This window comes from Zootoca vivipara, chromosome 3 (assembly GCF_965207765.1).
Source record: "Zootoca vivipara chromosome 3, rZooViv2.hap1.1, whole genome shotgun sequence".
Classification (NCBI taxonomy): domain Eukaryota; kingdom Metazoa; phylum Chordata; class Lepidosauria; order Squamata; family Lacertidae; genus Zootoca; species Zootoca vivipara.
In genome coordinates this window covers 82076881-82095992 of record NC_142586.1, presented here as the reverse complement: position 1 = coordinate 82095992, position 19112 = coordinate 82076881, and the positions used below count along the sequence as shown (strand labels likewise).

General features: G+C 45.0%; 1 protein-coding gene across 1 annotated transcript; it reads right to left on the bottom strand.

The window, feature by feature from the left end:
• Positions 1 to 3027: 3027 nt before the first annotated feature.
• HSP90AB1 (heat shock protein 90 alpha family class B member 1) lies at positions 3028 to 18783 on the bottom strand. Its single transcript, XM_035108165.3, has 12 exons — positions 18724 to 18783; positions 16497 to 16649; positions 13181 to 13387; positions 12257 to 12416; positions 10587 to 10720; positions 9386 to 9700; positions 8282 to 8447; positions 6962 to 7152; positions 6350 to 6497; positions 5313 to 5581; positions 4696 to 5029; positions 3028 to 3621 (listed from the first exon to the last, which is right to left on the bottom strand). Exons 2-12 carry the CDS (start codon positions 16647 to 16649, stop codon positions 3512 to 3514), a joined length of 2187 nt encoding a protein of 728 aa, XP_034964056.1. The 5' UTR covers positions 18724 to 18783; the 3' UTR covers positions 3028 to 3511.
• Positions 18784 to 19112: the final 329 nt, after the last annotated feature.

Here is a 19112-nt window from a genome sequence, read left to right as displayed (position 1 = left end):
GAAAAAGCCCCATTTGTTAATTTCCTCAAATGAGCACGTACAACAAGTAAATTGAAGGGCAAAGGTGCCAATGAGACACCAAAATCCTCATCTTTGGCTACAAAGTATGATGTGTAAATTCACAATTCAAAATGTTCCAGGTTTTCAGATTTAATTTTAGGAGTGGCATGGTATGAGGAAGTGATGATGGGCAAGAAGGGATGTGGATAGAAGTAGTAAGTAGGTATTCACACAGAAGTTCAGCTTTAGTAGCTCTTGTGCACCATGAGGCCTAGATTCTTGATTTCAAAGCAAAATTTAACTCCCCAAAAGACTTAAACATTTCTGCCACTATGGCAGTGGACTGCATAGGATTAAAAAAGGATTAAAAGGCTGCGTAGGACACAAAATGTTCCAGGTCAAAGGTTACACTTGACAGCCACGCTCCACATTAAGAGAAAATTCCAGTGGGTAGGAAATTCAGTGTATGGTGTCTTAGCCTTGTTCTGCCAATGTTGTTGCAGTCTAAAAATATCCCCACCCTTGGCTGATCAACCTGTGAAATCACTGTTATAAACTTGCACAAATGAGGACTGAAAAGAGTATTGTTAATTGTACCGGTAGAAAGGGAAGGTATAAGCAATTCAACCCATTTAAGTCCTATCTGAACTGCCTAAACTCTTGTTGGTTTCTGGTCACAGGGTTCAGTGTAACTTTCCACATTGTAGTTTGTCCTGGACATCACAGGTAGGTGCCTGTAATAAAGCATAAAATCTTGACAGCAAGAAGCACAAGGTACTTCCTTAATTAGCTGTCAGGAAGGCAAATTTGAGTAATTCTGTGCCTGTTTACTTACCCTGTTTCTCCTATTTTAAGACGTAGTCATAAAATAAGCCATAGCAGGATTTTTAAGCATTCAAGGAATATAAGCCATACCCTGAAAATAAGACATAGTGGTAGGCGCAGCAGCAATGCCGGCCGCAGCAGGAGGAGGAGGAGGAAAAAAAATAAGACATCCCCTGAAAATAAGCCATAGTGGGTTTTTTTGAGGAAAAATAAATATAAGACAGTGTCTTATTTTCGGAGAAACACTGTACCGGTACAAGTCCCTTTGTTCAATGAAGCTTATTAGCAGGGGTGGGGAACACACTATCCCATGGGCCAAATTGGGCAGTTAGGTGGGGGTTGTATGATGTTACAATGAAGGCAGGTGATGGCAAAACCTTGACAATAAGCTGGTTTTGAAGGGCTCTTTGAAGCAACTCTGCCCATGGATCGGTTGATCATTGTACAGGGTTTGGTCGGGGGAGGAAGATAGGTTCAGCAATCTTCTCTAGCCCACAAGGAATTGTACGTTAGAATAACAGCTTTATATACGGTAGATGGCTGCTACATCCCTGCTCTTGCAGCAGATGATGCCTTGTGTAATCTACCCTTTATAGCAGGACTGAGACAGAGAGCCATGGGCAACTTTCCAGAGACTATCTGCCAGTTAGTGGGCAGGGCTGGAGGCAAAAGTGGGCAAAGCAATTTAACTTTTGTACCCTTTGCTATATTCCAGCTATGCCAAAGTACATTTCTTAGAATCATAGAGTTGGAAGGGACCCTGAGGATCATCTAGTCCAACCCCTTGCAATGCATGCAGGAATCTGCAACTGTGATAGGTTTCTACAACCCCCACTTACATCCAGGCAAGCAAGATTCACAGTTCAGGAACACATTCTGGCTAGCATTCAAAGGGCCTGGAGCAAAGCCAGTGAAGGGAATGTTCTCTGGACTCTCCCTCCATGAGACTGAACCATCAGCACCCCCTGCTGGAAGCAGGCTTGGCAGCAGGATTGTATTGTATGCATATGTAACTATGCATGCCTGCAGGGTGTGCCTTGCCCACAATCCCAAAGCAGTTGACAAATCCTGCTGCAGAGCAGATGCCAGTAAAGAGACGCATGTAAGAAACTTGACTACTTAAGAGAGTCTCTGAACATGTCAAAATAGTCTTACCACCTTCAGGAGACGAAACTAAGCAGGTGGATTTTTCTACAAAAGAATTGACTTGAAAATAAGTCATCTTGTTCCACAATGACAATGGGGAGCAGGGATGGGTAAGTGTGTTTCCAAAAGCAACTATGACACCATTTCACTCAATGCACCCAAAGATGCTTCCCATAACAACCTACAGTTGGGATTCCCAAACATGGTGCCAATAAAACACATGCACTCACCAAGGCCAAGAGAGACCTAGAACCCATGAGAACCTGAACCCATTTAAACATTGAATGGCTGGAGGTTTGTTCTTGCTCAGAGCCGTTCCTCCACACTCTGTTATCTCAATATGCCCTCTAACCAGCATGAATGTGGCAATGGAAGAAGCAATGTGGGTTCCAGGGTGGGGGCTTGGGGGGCACCATGAGGAACATTATTACTCTGGCACCTATGTTTTTTAAAGGTATGCCCACAAGGAATCGCCTAAAAACAACCGATCACATTTGAGGTCTACAGTGATATTCCATGACATGTTTCTGCCATAGCTGCCAAGTTATCCCTTTTTTACAGGGATTTTCCCTTATGCTGAATAGGCTTCCTCACGAGAAAAGGGAAAACTTGGCAGCTATGGTTTCTGCCCAGTGTAAAAACCAATGCCATGCAGCTTTAATTCATTTATAATTTGCAGAAGAATCTTTGTAAAGATCATAAGGATTTGTTTTGAGAATCCAATGTTTGCACTGACAACTACTGGATCTAGGACTTTTAGATGTCAAGATTGTAGTTTGATATTGGCTTAGGGGAATACTCCATGTAAATATGCAAATGCAAGAGGAGCCACTTTGAGTCTGCCTGTGGCAGCCATTTTGAGGCTGGAGTGCCCCCAACACTTTATCAGAATTCCACATGTACACACAAGCTCAAGAAGGTTGGGGTGTTCTGGCACATGACACCTGAAGTAGGAACCAGTTTCCACTCTTGACTTGGAGGGGGGTATGGCTCTCCGCACCAGTTTGTGACAAGGTCCACGTGCTTCACAAGAAAAGAAATCCATCACAATACCACTTCATTGTAAACCACATTCTTTGTTATTTTAATTCCAGTAAAACAAAACCAAATACAAACAGCCAACAAGAGTACAAGTCCCTGCTCTCTGAGGACAAAGGGCAGCAGTGAGGAAGGGAGGCAAGGAGTCAACTCACTGCTCTATTAGTGGGGAGGACATTCACTGTGTTCACCTCAGCTATGGTAGGATGGATGCTTGGTGGCCCAGCAGAAAAAGGATAAAACCCGCATGGGGGGAGGGAAAACCTAAAACCAGTGGGCCGGTCCCTTTCCCCTAAAGCAGCATTTTTTCTAAACAAGCAGAAAGACAGATCAAATAGGTGTGGAGACCCCTTGTCACACTGGCTACCAATTATACAGGAAGGTAGTGAGAGACTGCTTACGAAGGCATGCCAGAGCACTGCCGGAGCCAGTCTTCCTGAGCAAGGCGATGGTGCAGGGAATGGATGGGGGCAAGACAGAGGGGGAGGTCAGCGCCCTCTTTTTAATCCACCTCCTCCATGCGTGAGGCATCCTCATCTCCTTCCAGAGGGGGAATATCTTCAGAGACAGCGGCACTAGGCTCTTCAGCAGCAACCTCATCTTCATCAATCCCTGAAATAGTTAAGTGTGCAATAGAAAATCATTTTTAGGCCGTTCTAGGCTAGAAAGGGTCTCTTTAAGAGCCAGACTTGCATTCCTTTCTCATTTGTAGGATGAGACTTGCATTCCTTTCTCATTTGTAGGCAATCATCCTGCCCCCTGTGGCACATTGGTTGTACTCAGTTTGGAGCCCTCCAAAAGCATGAGGCCTGAAGTGAGGAGCCTCCATAAAGAGAGAAGGGTCCTCACTTTAGGCCTTTGTCCTCAAGCATGTGGAGGGTTTAGAGTCATGACCTGCTGCTTCTCCCTGCAGGTTTGCTTACATACAAGTAGTTTCAGTGCCCAAACGGGGCTTTAATAAAGCCACATATGTAGCAGTAACAAAGCAAAGACTTGTCAGCCTTTCAATGGAAGCTCCTTAGGTATATATATCTACAATTTTTAGAAAAAGTGGGCAGACTTAAAGAACATTGCCAATATCCACTGTAATCTCAGTAATGCTTACAACAGCCTGGAAAGGTGCGACAAAGTTATGTAGATGCTGGGGGGCAGGTACTGAGAGAACAGACACTTCCATCAGTAGCAAAGTCATGGAAAAGGTCCAATCTTAGCTTGGGCTCTCAAACCTTCACATCCACCACCCTGTTACAGGCTGGAATCCTTTCTTGGTACTCCCAAAATTAATTGACATTTAGGTTCCAAGTCTGCTTTCCACACCAGCTGCAGGCAATTTCACATCCTTCAGCTCACCAGGCCCCACTTATAAAAACACTCCCCACTGCTATACCTCTCCTGCCCTTTGCACAACAATGTCACAATTCTATGTGACTAACCCACATTCACGTTCCCACCACCACTGCCACGACGTTTCCCCTGAGGCTAGAGAAGAATGAGTGTGCATTTGTGGGTAGAGTAACCAAGTAAATTGGACCTTCCTGAGGCCTAAAAACCCAAGTTTTTTTGACAAGCCCAGGATTGAATGCATCAGGGTCACAAAAAGGCTATAAACTTCTTAATTGGCCACATCCCATCCCCTCAATGGCAGAAGAAATAGGCTTTGCTGCTCCCCATCTCCCAGCAACTCACCGAGCCCTAGCTTGATCATCCTATAGATACGGTTGGAGTGAGTCTGTGGATCCTCCAAGGAGAAGCCAGAGGAAAGCAGTGCTGTCTCAAAGAGCAGCACCACGAGGTCCTTGACGGCTTTGTCGTTCTTGTCTGCCTCCGCCTTCTGACGCAGTGTCTCTACAATGGGGTGGTCAGGATTGATCTCCAGGTGCTTCTTGGCCATCATGTAGCCCATGGTGGAGTTGTCTCGCAAGGCCTGGGCCTTCATGATACGTTCCATGTTGGCTGTCCAGCCATAGGTGCTGGTGACAATACAGCAGGGAGAGGAGACCAGCCTGTTTGAGACCGTCACCTAGATAAAACACCAGATGCCAAATCATAAGCCTTCATCAAAAAACGTTTATTAACCCACCCATCTGGCTGAGTTTCCCCAGCCACTCTGGGTGGCTTACAGCACATCTAAAAATATAATAAAAACGTTAAAAACCTCCTGATACAGGGCTCCCTTCAGATGTCTTCTAAAAGTTGTGTAATTCTCCTTGACATCTGAAGGGAGGGCACCACTACCAAGAAGGCCCTCTGCCTTCTTGGCACATGTGTGTGGTCAGGCAGATAAAGGGACATAGCACACTCACCTTTTCAACTTTCTTCTCCAGGATTTCCTTCATGAGTTTGCAAAGGTTCTCAAACTTGGCTTTGCTCTCCTCCATCTTCTTCTTCTCGTCCTCATCCTCTGGCAGCTCCAGCCCTTCTTTTGTGACGGACACCAAGGTCTTGCCATCAAATTCCTTCAACTGCTGGACACTATACTCATCAATGGGCTCTGTCATGTACACCACTTCAAAACCACGTTTCCTCACTCGCTCCACAAAGGCAGAGTTAGCCACCTGTTCCTTGCTTTCACCTGCAGCACAAGAGATTAAAGGCACTAACATCAGGCTGCACATCATGGGCTCCAACAAAGATCCATTTTTTAAAAAGAGTAATGCTGCTCTCATAACAAGCATGTTTCAGCTAGTCTTGCATTTTGCTAAGCCTTATGGATGGGGCCCCCAAACCTGGCAAGACTAGGAAGGTATCAAAACAGGAGATTTTTGCACCCAACCGTCAAACAGAGGGCACCAAGTTTATCTTCTAATAGAGACCAATATTCCAGCACAGAGCAAATCAAGCTAGATTTGGGTCTACACTTGCAGAATCTAAGCTTCAATTCCTATTATAAATGTGCCTCCCTTTTACGAAATTTAATCAGCACACATGGGGATTGTGCAATTTAGAACCTTGAAAGGTATGTTTTCCCATTTTTTATCATGCACTGAGAAATTAGACTGGAACTCTTAAAATTTTGAAATGGGGGGGCAAATATGTGTAAAATAATTCACATTTAATTAAAAGTTGGAGGTTTTTGGCTCGTGTCTCTGGAGTCATGAAGATTAGACTTGGGTTTTCAATCACTCTTCAATTAAAGAGCCACCACCCCAAGAAGATCCAAGGAAGGTAATCTATTAAGGAGAATTGACTAGAGGCACAAATAGCTCATAAATTGATGCCAGAGCAGCCAAGGCAACTTCAGTGGAAATAAAATTCCCAGGTTCCTGCTAAAAGGAATCATCATTCCACTGTGAGGAGACAAGGTTTGATCAGCTTTGTCCTGACAGCAGGTATTCTTTACCTGTGATGTAATAGATGCTTTTCTGGTTGTCCTTCATACGGGACACATATTCGGAGAGGGAATTCATCTCGTCGCCAGAGTGGGAAGTGTGGTACCGCAACAGTTCTGACAGGCGTTTCCTGTTGGTAGAGTCCTCATGGATCCCCAGCTATGGGCAAAAGATGTTTTAGATGCATTTATGGATTCCAAATTGTGTGGGCAAAAAATGTCACTTGATCTGATTGACAGATGGGCAGCCCAACCCAGGTTGGTGGGGGAGAGAAGAACTGGACTCATTTATTAAATAAATAGGTACCCAACTGGCCAGGCTAATAAACGGACATGCAGGGCAACAGGTGTTCAGGTTAGAGTTAAGCTTTCTGATAATCTAAAATTACTGCTTCGCTTCACTCTCCTCTTTTCTGAGCAGATGCTTATGGCCTAAAGATTTCCCAGCCTTTTCACAATCATGAGGACTAGAACTGGTTTTTTTAAGTACACTTCCCATAATTAAAAACTAAACTAAACAGGGTAGAAGAAGTCAGGAGCAAGAAATTCTACTGCAACAGATTGTTTTGCTGCCAAGTTACTGTGCTCAATCCAGCCTGAGACAGTGGGTTGGTCAGCTCTCACCTTGAGATTTTTGGAGAAGGCCTCGTAGAACTTCTTGTAGTTTTCTTTGTCCTCCGCCAGCTCTGCAAAAAGCTCCAGGCATTTCTTGACAATGTTCTTGCGAATCACTTTGAGAATCTTGCTTTGTTGCAGCATCTCACGGGAGATGTTCAGGGGCAGGTCCTCGGAGTCCACTACACCCCGGATGAAGTCTGAAAAGGAAGAAATAAAATCAGAGACTAAACGAGCCATGACAAATGATAGGTAATCTGAGTAAGGGAGTACCACTTCTTCGTTCTATGTGAGTGATCCAGGAAGAAGGGACAGGAAAGTGTGTACACATACCATGCATGGCAATTCATTCTTCCCCCAAAGTGCCCTTTGCAGAACTCAGCAGAAGGGCTTTGCTCATCTTCAGAGTCTCTATCCTGCAGATTTTCATATGGTTTGGTTTTCCATAGAATTGCTGTATGGTTTGATTCTCTTTCTTGGACCACTGTTGTGCAGTATTATTATTTTTAAAGGAGGGGATGAACGGGTGGGTGGCAGGAGGTTAGGCCAGGTAGTATTTCATCCCAACCTATGAAAGCATTTTATAAGCGAAACAGTGCCCAATCGGAAATGCCTCAGGTGTTTGGGAAGAACAGCGCAAAGAGAACTTGCACAAAGGGAGCTAACCTATGTTTTGATCCCCTTGCACTACCCCCCCCCCAGCCACAGTTAGAATCATAAAATCATAGAGTTGGAAGAGACCACAAGGGCCATCCAGTCCAACCCCCTGCCAAGCAGGAAACACCATCAAAGCATTCTTGACATATGGCTGTCAAGCCTCTGCTTAAAGACCTCCAAAGAAGGAGAGGGATGAACGGGTGGGTGTTAATCAAATAGCAGAGGAAGATAAATGAGTACACTAAGCCAGGCTGGCTTGGGGGGGGGGAGATACAGCTTCGTTAGAGATCACTCCAATTCCCATCAGCTCCACCCAACATGACCAATGGTTGAGGATGATGGGAATTGTAGTCCACCAGCATCTAGAGCACAACTTCTCCACCCCTCCTAGCATAGCATAGCTAGCAAGAGGGCAAAAGGTCTTTGCTGGAGATCCTGGGGAACTGCCAATACCACAGTTAGATATGTGGCTAGATGACTCCCAGGCCTAACCCTGCACCATGTAGCTCACAACCTTACATGATCAGCGATGCTACCTTGTTTTGGGAGTTTGAAAAACCAAAATGAAATGATACTTCAATACTGGCATTGCAGAGATGGGTCAAACAAGGGCGATAAAAACAGCCCAATATTCTAAGTAAGGTAAGGCAGGAGCAGAGAGAGGGAGCTTACTCAGGTACTCTGGGATGAGTTCATCACAGCTGTCCATAATGAAGACGCGCCTCACATAGAGCTTGATGTTGTTCTTTTTCTTCTTGTTCTCAAAGAGGTCAAATGGGGCCCGGCGTGGGATGAAGAGAAGCGCCCGGAATTCCAACTGCCCCTCCACAGAGAAGTGCTGTGAAGTTTGGGAACATCAAATGAGCTAGTGAGCAGCCCTTTGGGGAAAGCACACACTGGCAGCAAAAGTACCATAGGAAGACTTCTGTGTGGACTGGACTTGTTAGATATTCCTGGCAAAACTTGCTAGGCAAGAGGAAGCTCCACCGTGCTAGAATTTATTGCTCCCCAATAGAGTTCAACAGGTGCCACTTATTCCATTAGTGCTATATGGACAAGAGAAGCTGCACCTGTTCATTTGCAACCCAGAACACAGCTGGAAATGGACAAAAACTTGCCCCAGCATGGAATCTGGCAGCCATACAGCAAGTTCCATTTATTTCATTCAAGAGACCCCTCTCCCCTCTAGCCTGAGGGTGTCTGTTTGTTTGTTTTTCAAACTTTTCAATGATACTTCAGTTAATATTTTAAAACATACTGCTATACTTCTACCCACTGGGCAGCTATGAATGGGTGCAGACAACTCCAATGAAACCTAGTGACACACGCTGTTAGAAAATATATCGCAGTGGAGAACTGCAAGCTGCTTCCTCCATGAAGCGGTCTCTTCTATCCCCTTCACATAATAATGCATTCATTCTTCAGTTAAGGTTGCCATACTTCAAAAATATGGACATAAAAGGTTACTTGGCAGTGGCAAAGTTGATGAGCTTTTCTTTAAATGGAAAAACAACACTGCCAGCATGGGCTGCTATACATCTGGATTTTTCCAGACATTTTGCCAATTTCTGCCTGGGCACTGCTGCCAACCACAGTATTCCGGATATGTCCAGGAAATTCCAGATGTATGGAAACCCTACTTAAGTGCTCAGCTTCTTAGTTAGCAGACGCTGCTGCCCTGTATTGCCATCTCGTCTGCTACTTTCTCTGGGCCTTTGCTCAATACAGAGAACCAAGTACTGTAGATATCAGGAGAGAGATATCTACCACTCTCACCTTAACAGCCAGGTGGTCTTCCCAATCATTAGTCAAGCTCTTGTAGAACTCGCCATACTCCTCCTGAGTGATGTCATCAGGGTTTCGGGTCCAGATGGGCTTGGTCTTGTTCAGTTCCTCCTGGTCAATGTACTTTTCCTTGATCTTCTTGGTCTTCTTCTTGCTCTTGCCACCTTCCTCCTCTTCATCTGAGCCCACATCTTCAATCTTGGGCTTCTCCTCCTCATCCTTGGGGGCTGCCTCTTCATCCTCCTTCTCCACTTTTTCCTCCTCCGCCTCATCGTCGCTGATTTCCTTCTCACGCTCCTTCTCCAGCTGCAAGAAGATAAGCTTGTTACTGTACTGCAGGTATCAAGAGGGTTAAAGTTAAAAAGGTCAAACCTGGGCATGGGCCATATTCAGAGAAGGGGGATTATTGTACCATGTATGAAGTTTGTGTGCATGCACACAGAGAGGCACCCTTTGTCTTGCCAACTTCACACCTATACTTCCACAAGGTAGAGTATGGCCGTTCTGCTTCTCACGCAAGTCAAGGGAGCAGAGTTTCAAAACACCACTACCATCTAGAATGTGGCCACTGCTTTCTCAGGCCTGTGACCAGGCCACAACCCAAGATGTGGCAGAACTTTTTAAAAAGCCCACTACAGGATGGAGGTGCTCTACGCTGTAACACATGACAATGCTTCCCAAGTGAAGCCACATTTGAAATTGCAATAGGCACTTACTTTAGCACCCTCAACACTTTAAAGCATGCAAGACTTCACCCATCAGCTGGTGTGTCGGGACCCAATATTGGGTCATGGCCTGTTTTAAGGTGGCTCATTAACAGCAGCACTACCGCAATACAAATATATAACAAAAATTAAGAAACGGATTCCCAAATCCATTTTTGTGTTTAAGGTGGGTCCTGGTCTGAAACGAAATTCAATAAATAACATCAGCAGCAGTCTAAGCCACAGGCCAGTACAATGCTCCTATAAAATCCGTTTCAAAAGCTGCAGGACTGCTCTACAAGTACAGGCAGTATATGAATAGTCCAGCTCTCCCTCCTTCACATACCATGCCTGGGCTCTCCTTCATGGAGAGACTTTAGCACTCCAACAGCAGCACAATGTGGAACAGTTTCCACCATAGACCTAAAGGGGGCTGTGGAAATGAAACTCCTTTGACCCCCCTGGAGCAGCTCCTCTCGTATACCTACATAGAGGGTGATAGGGTAGCCGATGAACTGAGAGTGCTTCTTCACCACTTCCTTGATGCGACGTTCCTCCAGGTATTCAGTCTGATCATCCTTCAGGTGCAAGATCACTTTGGTACCACGGCCAATGGGTTCACCTAAAACAAAGAACAAGAGGAACTAAGCCTGGGTTGCAGAGCTGCAGTCTTAAAACATCTGGGGAGCACTAGGTTGGTGAAGGCTGGTGGGAGACTCTAGGCGGCCATGTCAGCTCTGTGGTTCCTTAGAAAGTGTTTCTGGTCAGAGCCAATATTTCCAGGTGGAAGACTGGCCATTATCAGGGGAGGTGGTCCTTGTTTTGGAGAGGTTGATATTTTTATCTTCTAAGAGCAAGTCGTAGGTCTTATAATTGGCAAGAACTTTTTTTTAAGTGTACATATGCAGCCTAAGATTGTTCAGAGGAAACCTATGAGGCTACTAGAAAGAAGATAAGAGCCTGCTGGATCAAGCCAATGGCCTATCTAGTCCAGCATCCGGTTCACAGAGTGGCTAACTAGATGCCTGTGTCAAATTCACGAACAGGAGTGCTCTCCCTCAGCCACTGAGAGCCTTAGACTCCACAAACTTGCCCAATCCTCTTTTAAAGCCATCCACGTTGGTGGCTATCACTGCTTTGGTGGGAGCAAATTCCAAAGTTTATCTTTGTGCTATGTGAATGGATGCCTTTTTTCCTGTCCCCAGACCTCCAACATTCAGTTTCATTAGATGCCCAGGAGTTCTAGTGTTATGAGGGAGAAAAACATTTCTCTATCCACTTTCTCCATACCATGCTTAATTTTTCAAACTTCTATCATATCACCTCTTACTTGCCTTTTCTCTAAACTAAAAAGTCCCAAATGCCGCAACTTTCCCTCAGTGTTTCAGAGGCATTCCAGATGTTTATAACGACACTTGTGATATTGGCAGTTTCATTTTCAATTCATTTCCCAATGATCCTAGTATGGAATTTGTGTTTTTTACAGCTGTCGCACACTGGGTCAACATCTTGATTGACAACTAGCGTTGCCATTTCCTCCCTGTAAACTCGAGCTATGCATCTAATGACAATATGCAAGGACACCTATTTATAGCTGCCTCAGAAATATGAAAAGCATGAGGTGACACAGATAATGCATTTATTTTGTATCTCTTGCATCAACAGATAATTATGGTTTCTTTTTTTATTTCCTTATGGGAATGCTTTTGAGAATTCTGTGGTGGAGAAGAGATGCTATTAATACATTCTGAATAATAAAATATTATTTAAAAGTGAAAAATGTCACTTCACGCTCAATCTGCCCCACGGAACCAGAAAAACAGAGATCCCAAATGCACTGTAAATGATGTGGGAAGCCCCATCAACACAGCAGAGGGATTCTGGGACCAGCACACAATGTGCTGATGCACCATGATGTCCCAATCTCCGTGCTCTTTTGGAAGTGACCGAAAGGTCTCCTGGGTAACAAGTATTTTTTTGCAGTTACTTCTCAATCTCACCAGCAGAGGACAGAAAAGAAGAGAAGAGAAAGGATTACTATGGTTCCTACTTTTGGGTAATGTATGAGACTGCCACATTCCCCCTTCTACTTCTAATTCAAGACAGCATTTGAGAACCCCTTGATCACTTGCTATTGGGGGCATCTGCCATCACATACCATGGTCAGTTTTGACAGTGAAGGAGCCGCCTGCAGATGACTCCCAGGCGTACTGTTCATCATCGTTGTGCTTGGTGATAACCACAACCTTCTCAGCCACAAGGTAAGCAGAGTAAAAGCCCACACCAAACTGTCCAATCATGGAGATGTCTGCACCAGCCTGTAGATGGAAGAAGATAGACTAGATGCCTGGAAAGGAAAGCTAACTTATACATATGTGTACACAGTTTCTAAATGACCAGAAAGTCATGTTCTAGACATGAAGAACTGGCAGGAAATAAGGCAACATCCAGGTTAGATACACCTTTATAATGAATTAATTTTATTTTTTTAAAAAATAGGAATGGTGCAAAACAATGAAGCAGCTTATGAGCGAGGTGCTGGATTTGTGAAAAAATGAAAATTCATAGGCAAAGGATTAAACATCCTGAAAGCTTCAGTTTTGATTATATTAAAAGCAGGCTTCTACCTCTTAAATCAGGGAGAGGGACCTGTGACCCTAATTTACTGGAAACCAATTCTCATCAGCCCCAGAGAACATGGCCAATGGCCAGGGATTGTAGGAATTTAAATCAGGTGGCATCAGGAGGAGCACAGGTTCCCTACCATAAGACCAGAAGAGAGCACGAGATAATAATTTCCACATATCAAGAAGATTAGATACCCTGTACAGTTCTCTGTTCCTCTCCAGCAGAATGTTGTTTAAAAAGCACCAAATTGCTTACTTTGCATATAATTATTTTAATTTCAAATATAGATGTTAAGTAAGAGATTCAGGTTTTCCTGCTAAAGAATCCCAGTTTCTTTGAATGTGAAATTCAAGCATGCCTCTATATGCCAGATCCCTTGTCTCTCTGCTTATTTAAGTCAACTAAAGTTATTGTTCTCCATCCTCTCCAAAAATCTTATCCACCAGCCACCCACCTGCAGGGCTTCCATGAAGGCTTTGGTGCCAGACTTCGCAATGGTGCCCAGATTGTTGATAAGGTCTGCCTTTGTCATGCCAATACCAGTGTCCACCAAGGTGAGGGTGCGATCATGGGGATTGGGAATGATATCTATCTTCAGCTCTTTGCCACTTTCCAGCTTTGAGGGATCTGTCAGACTCTCATAGCGGATCTTGTCCAGTGCCTATGAGACAAGAAAAAATAAGTTAAGGATGGGATGATCTAATAGACAATCTCAATTTCAGAATCTGCTTCACTTCCACAGAACTGCATGTAAGCAAACAAAATGTTTCATGATGCTATCAGTTTTCAGATTTTACAGATCTACAAACCGTTGTGACCCTAAGTAGCTGTTTGAAATTTGTTATATAAAAATGCAAATCCCAGTCACTTTATATTCCACATATCCAATGATGATGGCAATCAGTTGTCCTGTGATGTTTAAGTCCCACCCCCCAACTTTCACTTTGTCTGCTGTTAAATTACATGTAATTTACAAAGCTTGGGGATCAGATTTGTCATTACTGAAATGAATAAGGAAGAGAAACTTCTGAAGACCAAAGCTAATAGAAATCCATTTAATTCTTAACAACTTCTCAAAATAGGGCAGAGAAAATGTTAGCATTTTACTTGTACCACCAATTCCATTTTTATGTTGTTATAAGACTTTAAAAACAATGGAGTATTTTTTTTCTGTAAAAAATAAATAGTACATTCCTTGCTGTTTTTTTAAAAAAACAATTCCTAGAACTACAGGGTAACCACTGGACCTCAGGAATAAATCTTATACGAAGAACTTCATTCTGCTCAAATATGACTTTATCATGACACAGAAGTTAACACTCTCATAGAGCAAACTTGCAACAGTGATTTCTTATTTCTACTTCTTTAAACCTACCGGTATTAGGCTACTGGAACATATTGGACCCCCTCCCCCCCCCTTTTTTTTACCACGGGTATTTCACTTAGGCATCTTTTTGTTTGTTTTGGATTCTCATCTGTTTGCATTAAAGAGTCCAATATATCAGACTATTTTGAAATGTGATGCCAACACTTGCCCACCCCCTTGAACTGGAGCCATGCTGAAATCTATTCCAATCATTGTTTCCAGGTAGGACTTTAAATAAAGGGGTCCACTAGAGCCAGCGATCACGTCAAAACAAAACTCTGCCAGAGGCTTAAGAAGGAACAAAGCCTGTTCAGAAAGGGATGAGTAAAATCTCAGAGCAGTATGAAGGACAGGTGAACCAGTTCCCCCAGCACTTGTTAGCACATGCCTACTGTAACGCTGCTTCTGTGGGTGAGAAGAAGAAATTGAGTCAATGTGATCCATCCATGTCAGAACGCTGCTTCTGCATAAGGTTCTGCTTAAACAAAATCCCAGAAGCAAACCTGGCACAGGGTTGTTGCTCTCGTGGAAGGAAGAGTATGAAGACCTCCCCCCCCCCTCTTATTCATAAACTACCAGTAAGGAAGGCAGGAGCGGCTCAACTGGTGAGGCACACCAACAGCAAGAGCCTCCCAGTGGTTGCCGTTGATGGGAAAGGAGAGGGGCTAGGCAGTGGTGAGGTTGGGGCTACACAGCAGAACCAATCCAGCACTCCTGCCATTGCACCCAGCCTTGCCCTTCCCAGGAAGTGGCAATCAACATTGCTGCTGGGCAAGCTACTCCTGAAGGGAGAATAGGAGGGAGATTTATAAAATTATTCATGATGCTAAAATATAGGTAACAGGAAATTGTGTGTGAGCTCTCTCTCTCTCTCTCATATATAACACTAGACCCAACAAAATTTGGGCAGCAGATTTAGGACCAAGTAAGTATTTCAGCACACAATGCAGAATTATAGAATTTGTCGTCATAAGGTGTGGCAATCGCCACTGGCTTAGGGGATTTAAAAGGGGAATATAACCAGCCATTATAACCACAAACAGCTGCTCTGTAGCAACCGGCAAACAATGGCGACATGTCTTCATGCCCTTCTTTTGGGCATCTTGAGAGCATCTGGCAATCCACTGACAAAAACAAATGCCAGACAAAATGCATCTTTGGTTTGTTCCAGCAGGGTTTTAAAGGTAGGAACCTGTCCACCTTCCTACCACTCTCAATAAATTGCATGCTATAATGCAGGCTTCTCCAACTTGTGGTCCTCCAATGTTATTAGACCACAGCTCCCATCCTCTCTGACCACTAGCCACACTGCTTGGGGCTGATGGGTGCTGGAGTCCAACAACATCTAAAGGGCAACAGGTTGGGAAGGCTGTCCCAATCTGAACTTCTAAGGTAACCAGTCCATGCTTTACCTAGTAAAATATGGGAAGTGGGTGCTCACTTCTAGTCAATACCAGCAGTTGGCTTGATCAAATCTGTTTGTCCCTAGTGCTAAGCCTTTTTTCAGTATTGCCAAGATGAGGGGAAATCATTTACCAGTAATCTGATTTGAAGAAGAAGAAAAAATCCCAACTTTATCTTTCTAAAAAGACAGGACAATTAAATCTGAATAAAATTATGTGAAAACTCAAATACACTGAGGGAAAGGCTCTATTTCTTCATAAAGAACCACTGTAAAAATAAATTTTTCAAGATCAATCATTACCAAATGGCACAAAATGTTATGTAGTTGTTACTATCGGTTTGGGACTGTGCAATAGATTCCATAATATACTGATGTTAGATTTGATACTGGGGGCTAGGCTCTAGCAAGTGATGAAATGCACAAGGATCTAGACTCTGGCGCCAGGAAATGCCATTCTGTGGATCACTGGGAGACCTATACCATTGTGCCCAGGGCTTGCCTTTGATGCAAAGTTTTAAAGACACCCATGGCAAGCCCCACTGGCAGAGAAACAACCAGGAACACATTACAAGGCACTCAATTATTCCTCTGAGTCTTTCTATGCCCCACACCTTATGCAGTGTTACGGCAGGTGGGCCTTGCAAAGCAAAGTAGGACCCCAGCAGGCTTCATTTTGTCCACAGATAATTATGAATATGAAAAAAAGAAAGTAAATGTTCTAATAGCTTGCTGTTTTGGGGACCAGGACAGAACAGGCAAGTTCTGCAACTAGAAGAAATGGCTGACAAAGTAGTGTAGCCTCCTAGACAGTATAAATGCTCTATTTAATTAATGTTTATGGATTGTTCAACTAATGAGTGTGTACCCCTGTTTGGGAAATATATGAAGTTCCAATGGGAAGCTCCATTTAAATTAATTATTTAAATTCTAGATTTAAGTATTATTCCTTCTTCCGCACAGCTCTTCTCTTTTCTCCCAACTCTAGGTCAACATACTCACATCAGAGGCGTTGGAAATGATCTCCCGCATAAAGATTTCCTTGTTGGAGTAAAAGGTGTTGATTATCAGGGACATAAGCTGGGCAATCTCTGCCTGGAAGGCAAAGGTTTCCACCTCCTCTTCGCCATGCTGGGTTTGGATTTCTTCAGGCATCTGGAATACAAACCAAGATGTCAGTATCATTGTCATACCTCAGACAGGGTTCATCATACAGGGATACTAACATTTACCACAGCTTCACCAGTTGCTAATTTGTTTTCAGGTATAATTTATGGAGCTCACGCTGCTGTTAAAAGCCCCAAACGCGACCCCAACTAACTGAAAGACCACCTCCTTGCCCTACAGATCCTCTTAGGTCCTCAGATAAGCAGAGGCTCTGGCACCCTCAGAAGTTCAAGTGGGGCAGCCCTTAAATTGTGGCATTCCCTCTCTACAGTGGTGCATCTGACACTATAGCTTTTGTCTTATGCTGAAAACACATCTCTTTATCCTAGCCCTTACGGTAAATATATTCTAGGACCCACTCTAGTTGTGATTGTAATTTGTTTTTTAAACTCTTTTTAGTGTTGTATTTTACACTGATGTGATCCACCCTGGAACCTTTGTGTTCAGTGAGGTTAGTATAAATTAACTCAGTAATTCTTGCAACCACCTTGAAAGGCATATCCCCATATTGTTGTCCTCCTACAAACACTGGGCAGTGATACCGTGTTTCTCATATTATAAGACACGTCTTATATTTATTTTTTCCTCAAAAAACACACACTATGGCTTATTTTCAAGGGATGTCTTATTTTTTTTCCTCCTCCTCCTGCCGCGGCCGGCATTGCTGCTGCGCCTATCACTATGTCTTATTTTCAGGGTATGGCTTATATTCCTTGAATGCTTAAAAATCCTGCTATGGCTTATTTTATGACTACGTCTTAAAATATGAGAAACAGGGTAGTGACCTCCTGAAAGCTAGCTAGTCAAGTTTGCAAGGGGAAAGATGTGAAGCAGAGACACTGTGTGTAGCTCAACTACACATGATAGTCTACAGCAAGAATGAGAAGCTGTGGTCCTCCAGTTTCTGTTGGACTGCAACTTCTATCATCCTTGATCAGTGGCTATGCTGGCAGGAGTAGGAGTCCTAATAGCATCTGGAGGCTGATAGGTTCCCCATCCCTGTTAGCCTGACACTGCATGATTTGAGTCCTGAACTTCAGCTCGCTAGAGTCAAAGAAAGATTCACTGAACATTCCCAGGGACCCCGCTATCTTTCTTCCTCGGCTCCTGCGAAGAAAAAGGACTTATCTCCTGCCAAGATTAGTGCAAGGCTGAACTAGATCAAGGCCACCAGCCGGCATCTTCTTGCATCACATGTTTTGCAGCAGAGCAGAGGGCCAGTAGACTTAGGTTCCCCGACGTTTTCATTCACTGGCCCGCCATTTGTAAAAACCCAATTAATAAGATTTAAACCTCTAAGTTGAAACAATGGGAATTCCTAGACCTAAGTCCCCTCCCGTCCAATTTCTGCTGTTTTCTTAGCTGCATCTGGGATAAAAGCCGGCTGCCCCGGGAAGCCGAGGCTAAACAGATTCCCTTCCGGCACAAGGCGATGTCCGAGAGCAGGCGAGCCATTGTTGAACCGGCCACTTAAGCCGTTAGAAGATGAGCGCCATTAGGGCGGCGGTGGCGGTAGCGGTAGCAGCAGCAACCACCATCATCCACCATGATCGGTGAGCGGGTGGTTTTGCTTCTCTTTCACACCTTCTCCCCCGCGAGGAACTACGCTCAGCCACGGCCGGTAAGAAGAAAAGCCGAGCGCGGGGAAGAGAAACCGCAAGGCCTCGAGGGAGGGAGGGAGGGAGGCAGGGGCTGCGGGAGGCGCCAGGGCTCCGGGCCCTGAGAATGACGCACTCGGGCATCGGGCCTGGCTAGGCCCACGAGCGCGCGCGCTTCTCCCCGGCCGGGTGGAGCTGGGTCCCCTCCCCCATCCGCACGCGTGTCTACGCGGCGGGTCCTGTCAGCGGCGCCTCTGAGGAAACCCTTCGGGGGGTCTAGGGCCCGGCCTAGCCGAGGAAGAGGCGGCGGCGGGCACATGGCCCCCCGGAGGAAGCAGGTGCGGCGCCGCTCCTCTGCCCTTCTACCCGCAGCATCCCTCGGGACACCGCCGTCGCCTCACGCGGCGCCCTTCTTTTGGGAATGGGGTGGGTGGGGGAAAATCAGCCCCCACTCCCCCGCTTACTTTGATCGACGGCGGGAGATAAGCCTGGAGCACGGCCTGGTCTTGACGACAGAGATCGCGGCACAGCCAGAAGAGGAGCGCGGACCGCCTCTTGCAGGCCTATATAGCGGCTGAGTTCGGAGCCTCGCGTCCCTTTGCTCCCTCCGCCTTAAAAGGGCCCGGTGCTCGGATCGCTCCAACAGCCTCGTCCTCCCTCCCCTTCGCACTTCGACAGCTCTTCCTTCTCGCTTGGCCCTTCTGAAGCTCGGGGAATCCCAGGTCCCCTCCAGTGCCGCTTCCTCTTCTTCCTATGCCGTTTCGGAAGGAATGGCTAGCAATAACGAACGACGTGCAGATTATAACTGCTGTGTGTTACCGTAAAGACGTCGATTAAGCTGTGTGAACGCTCG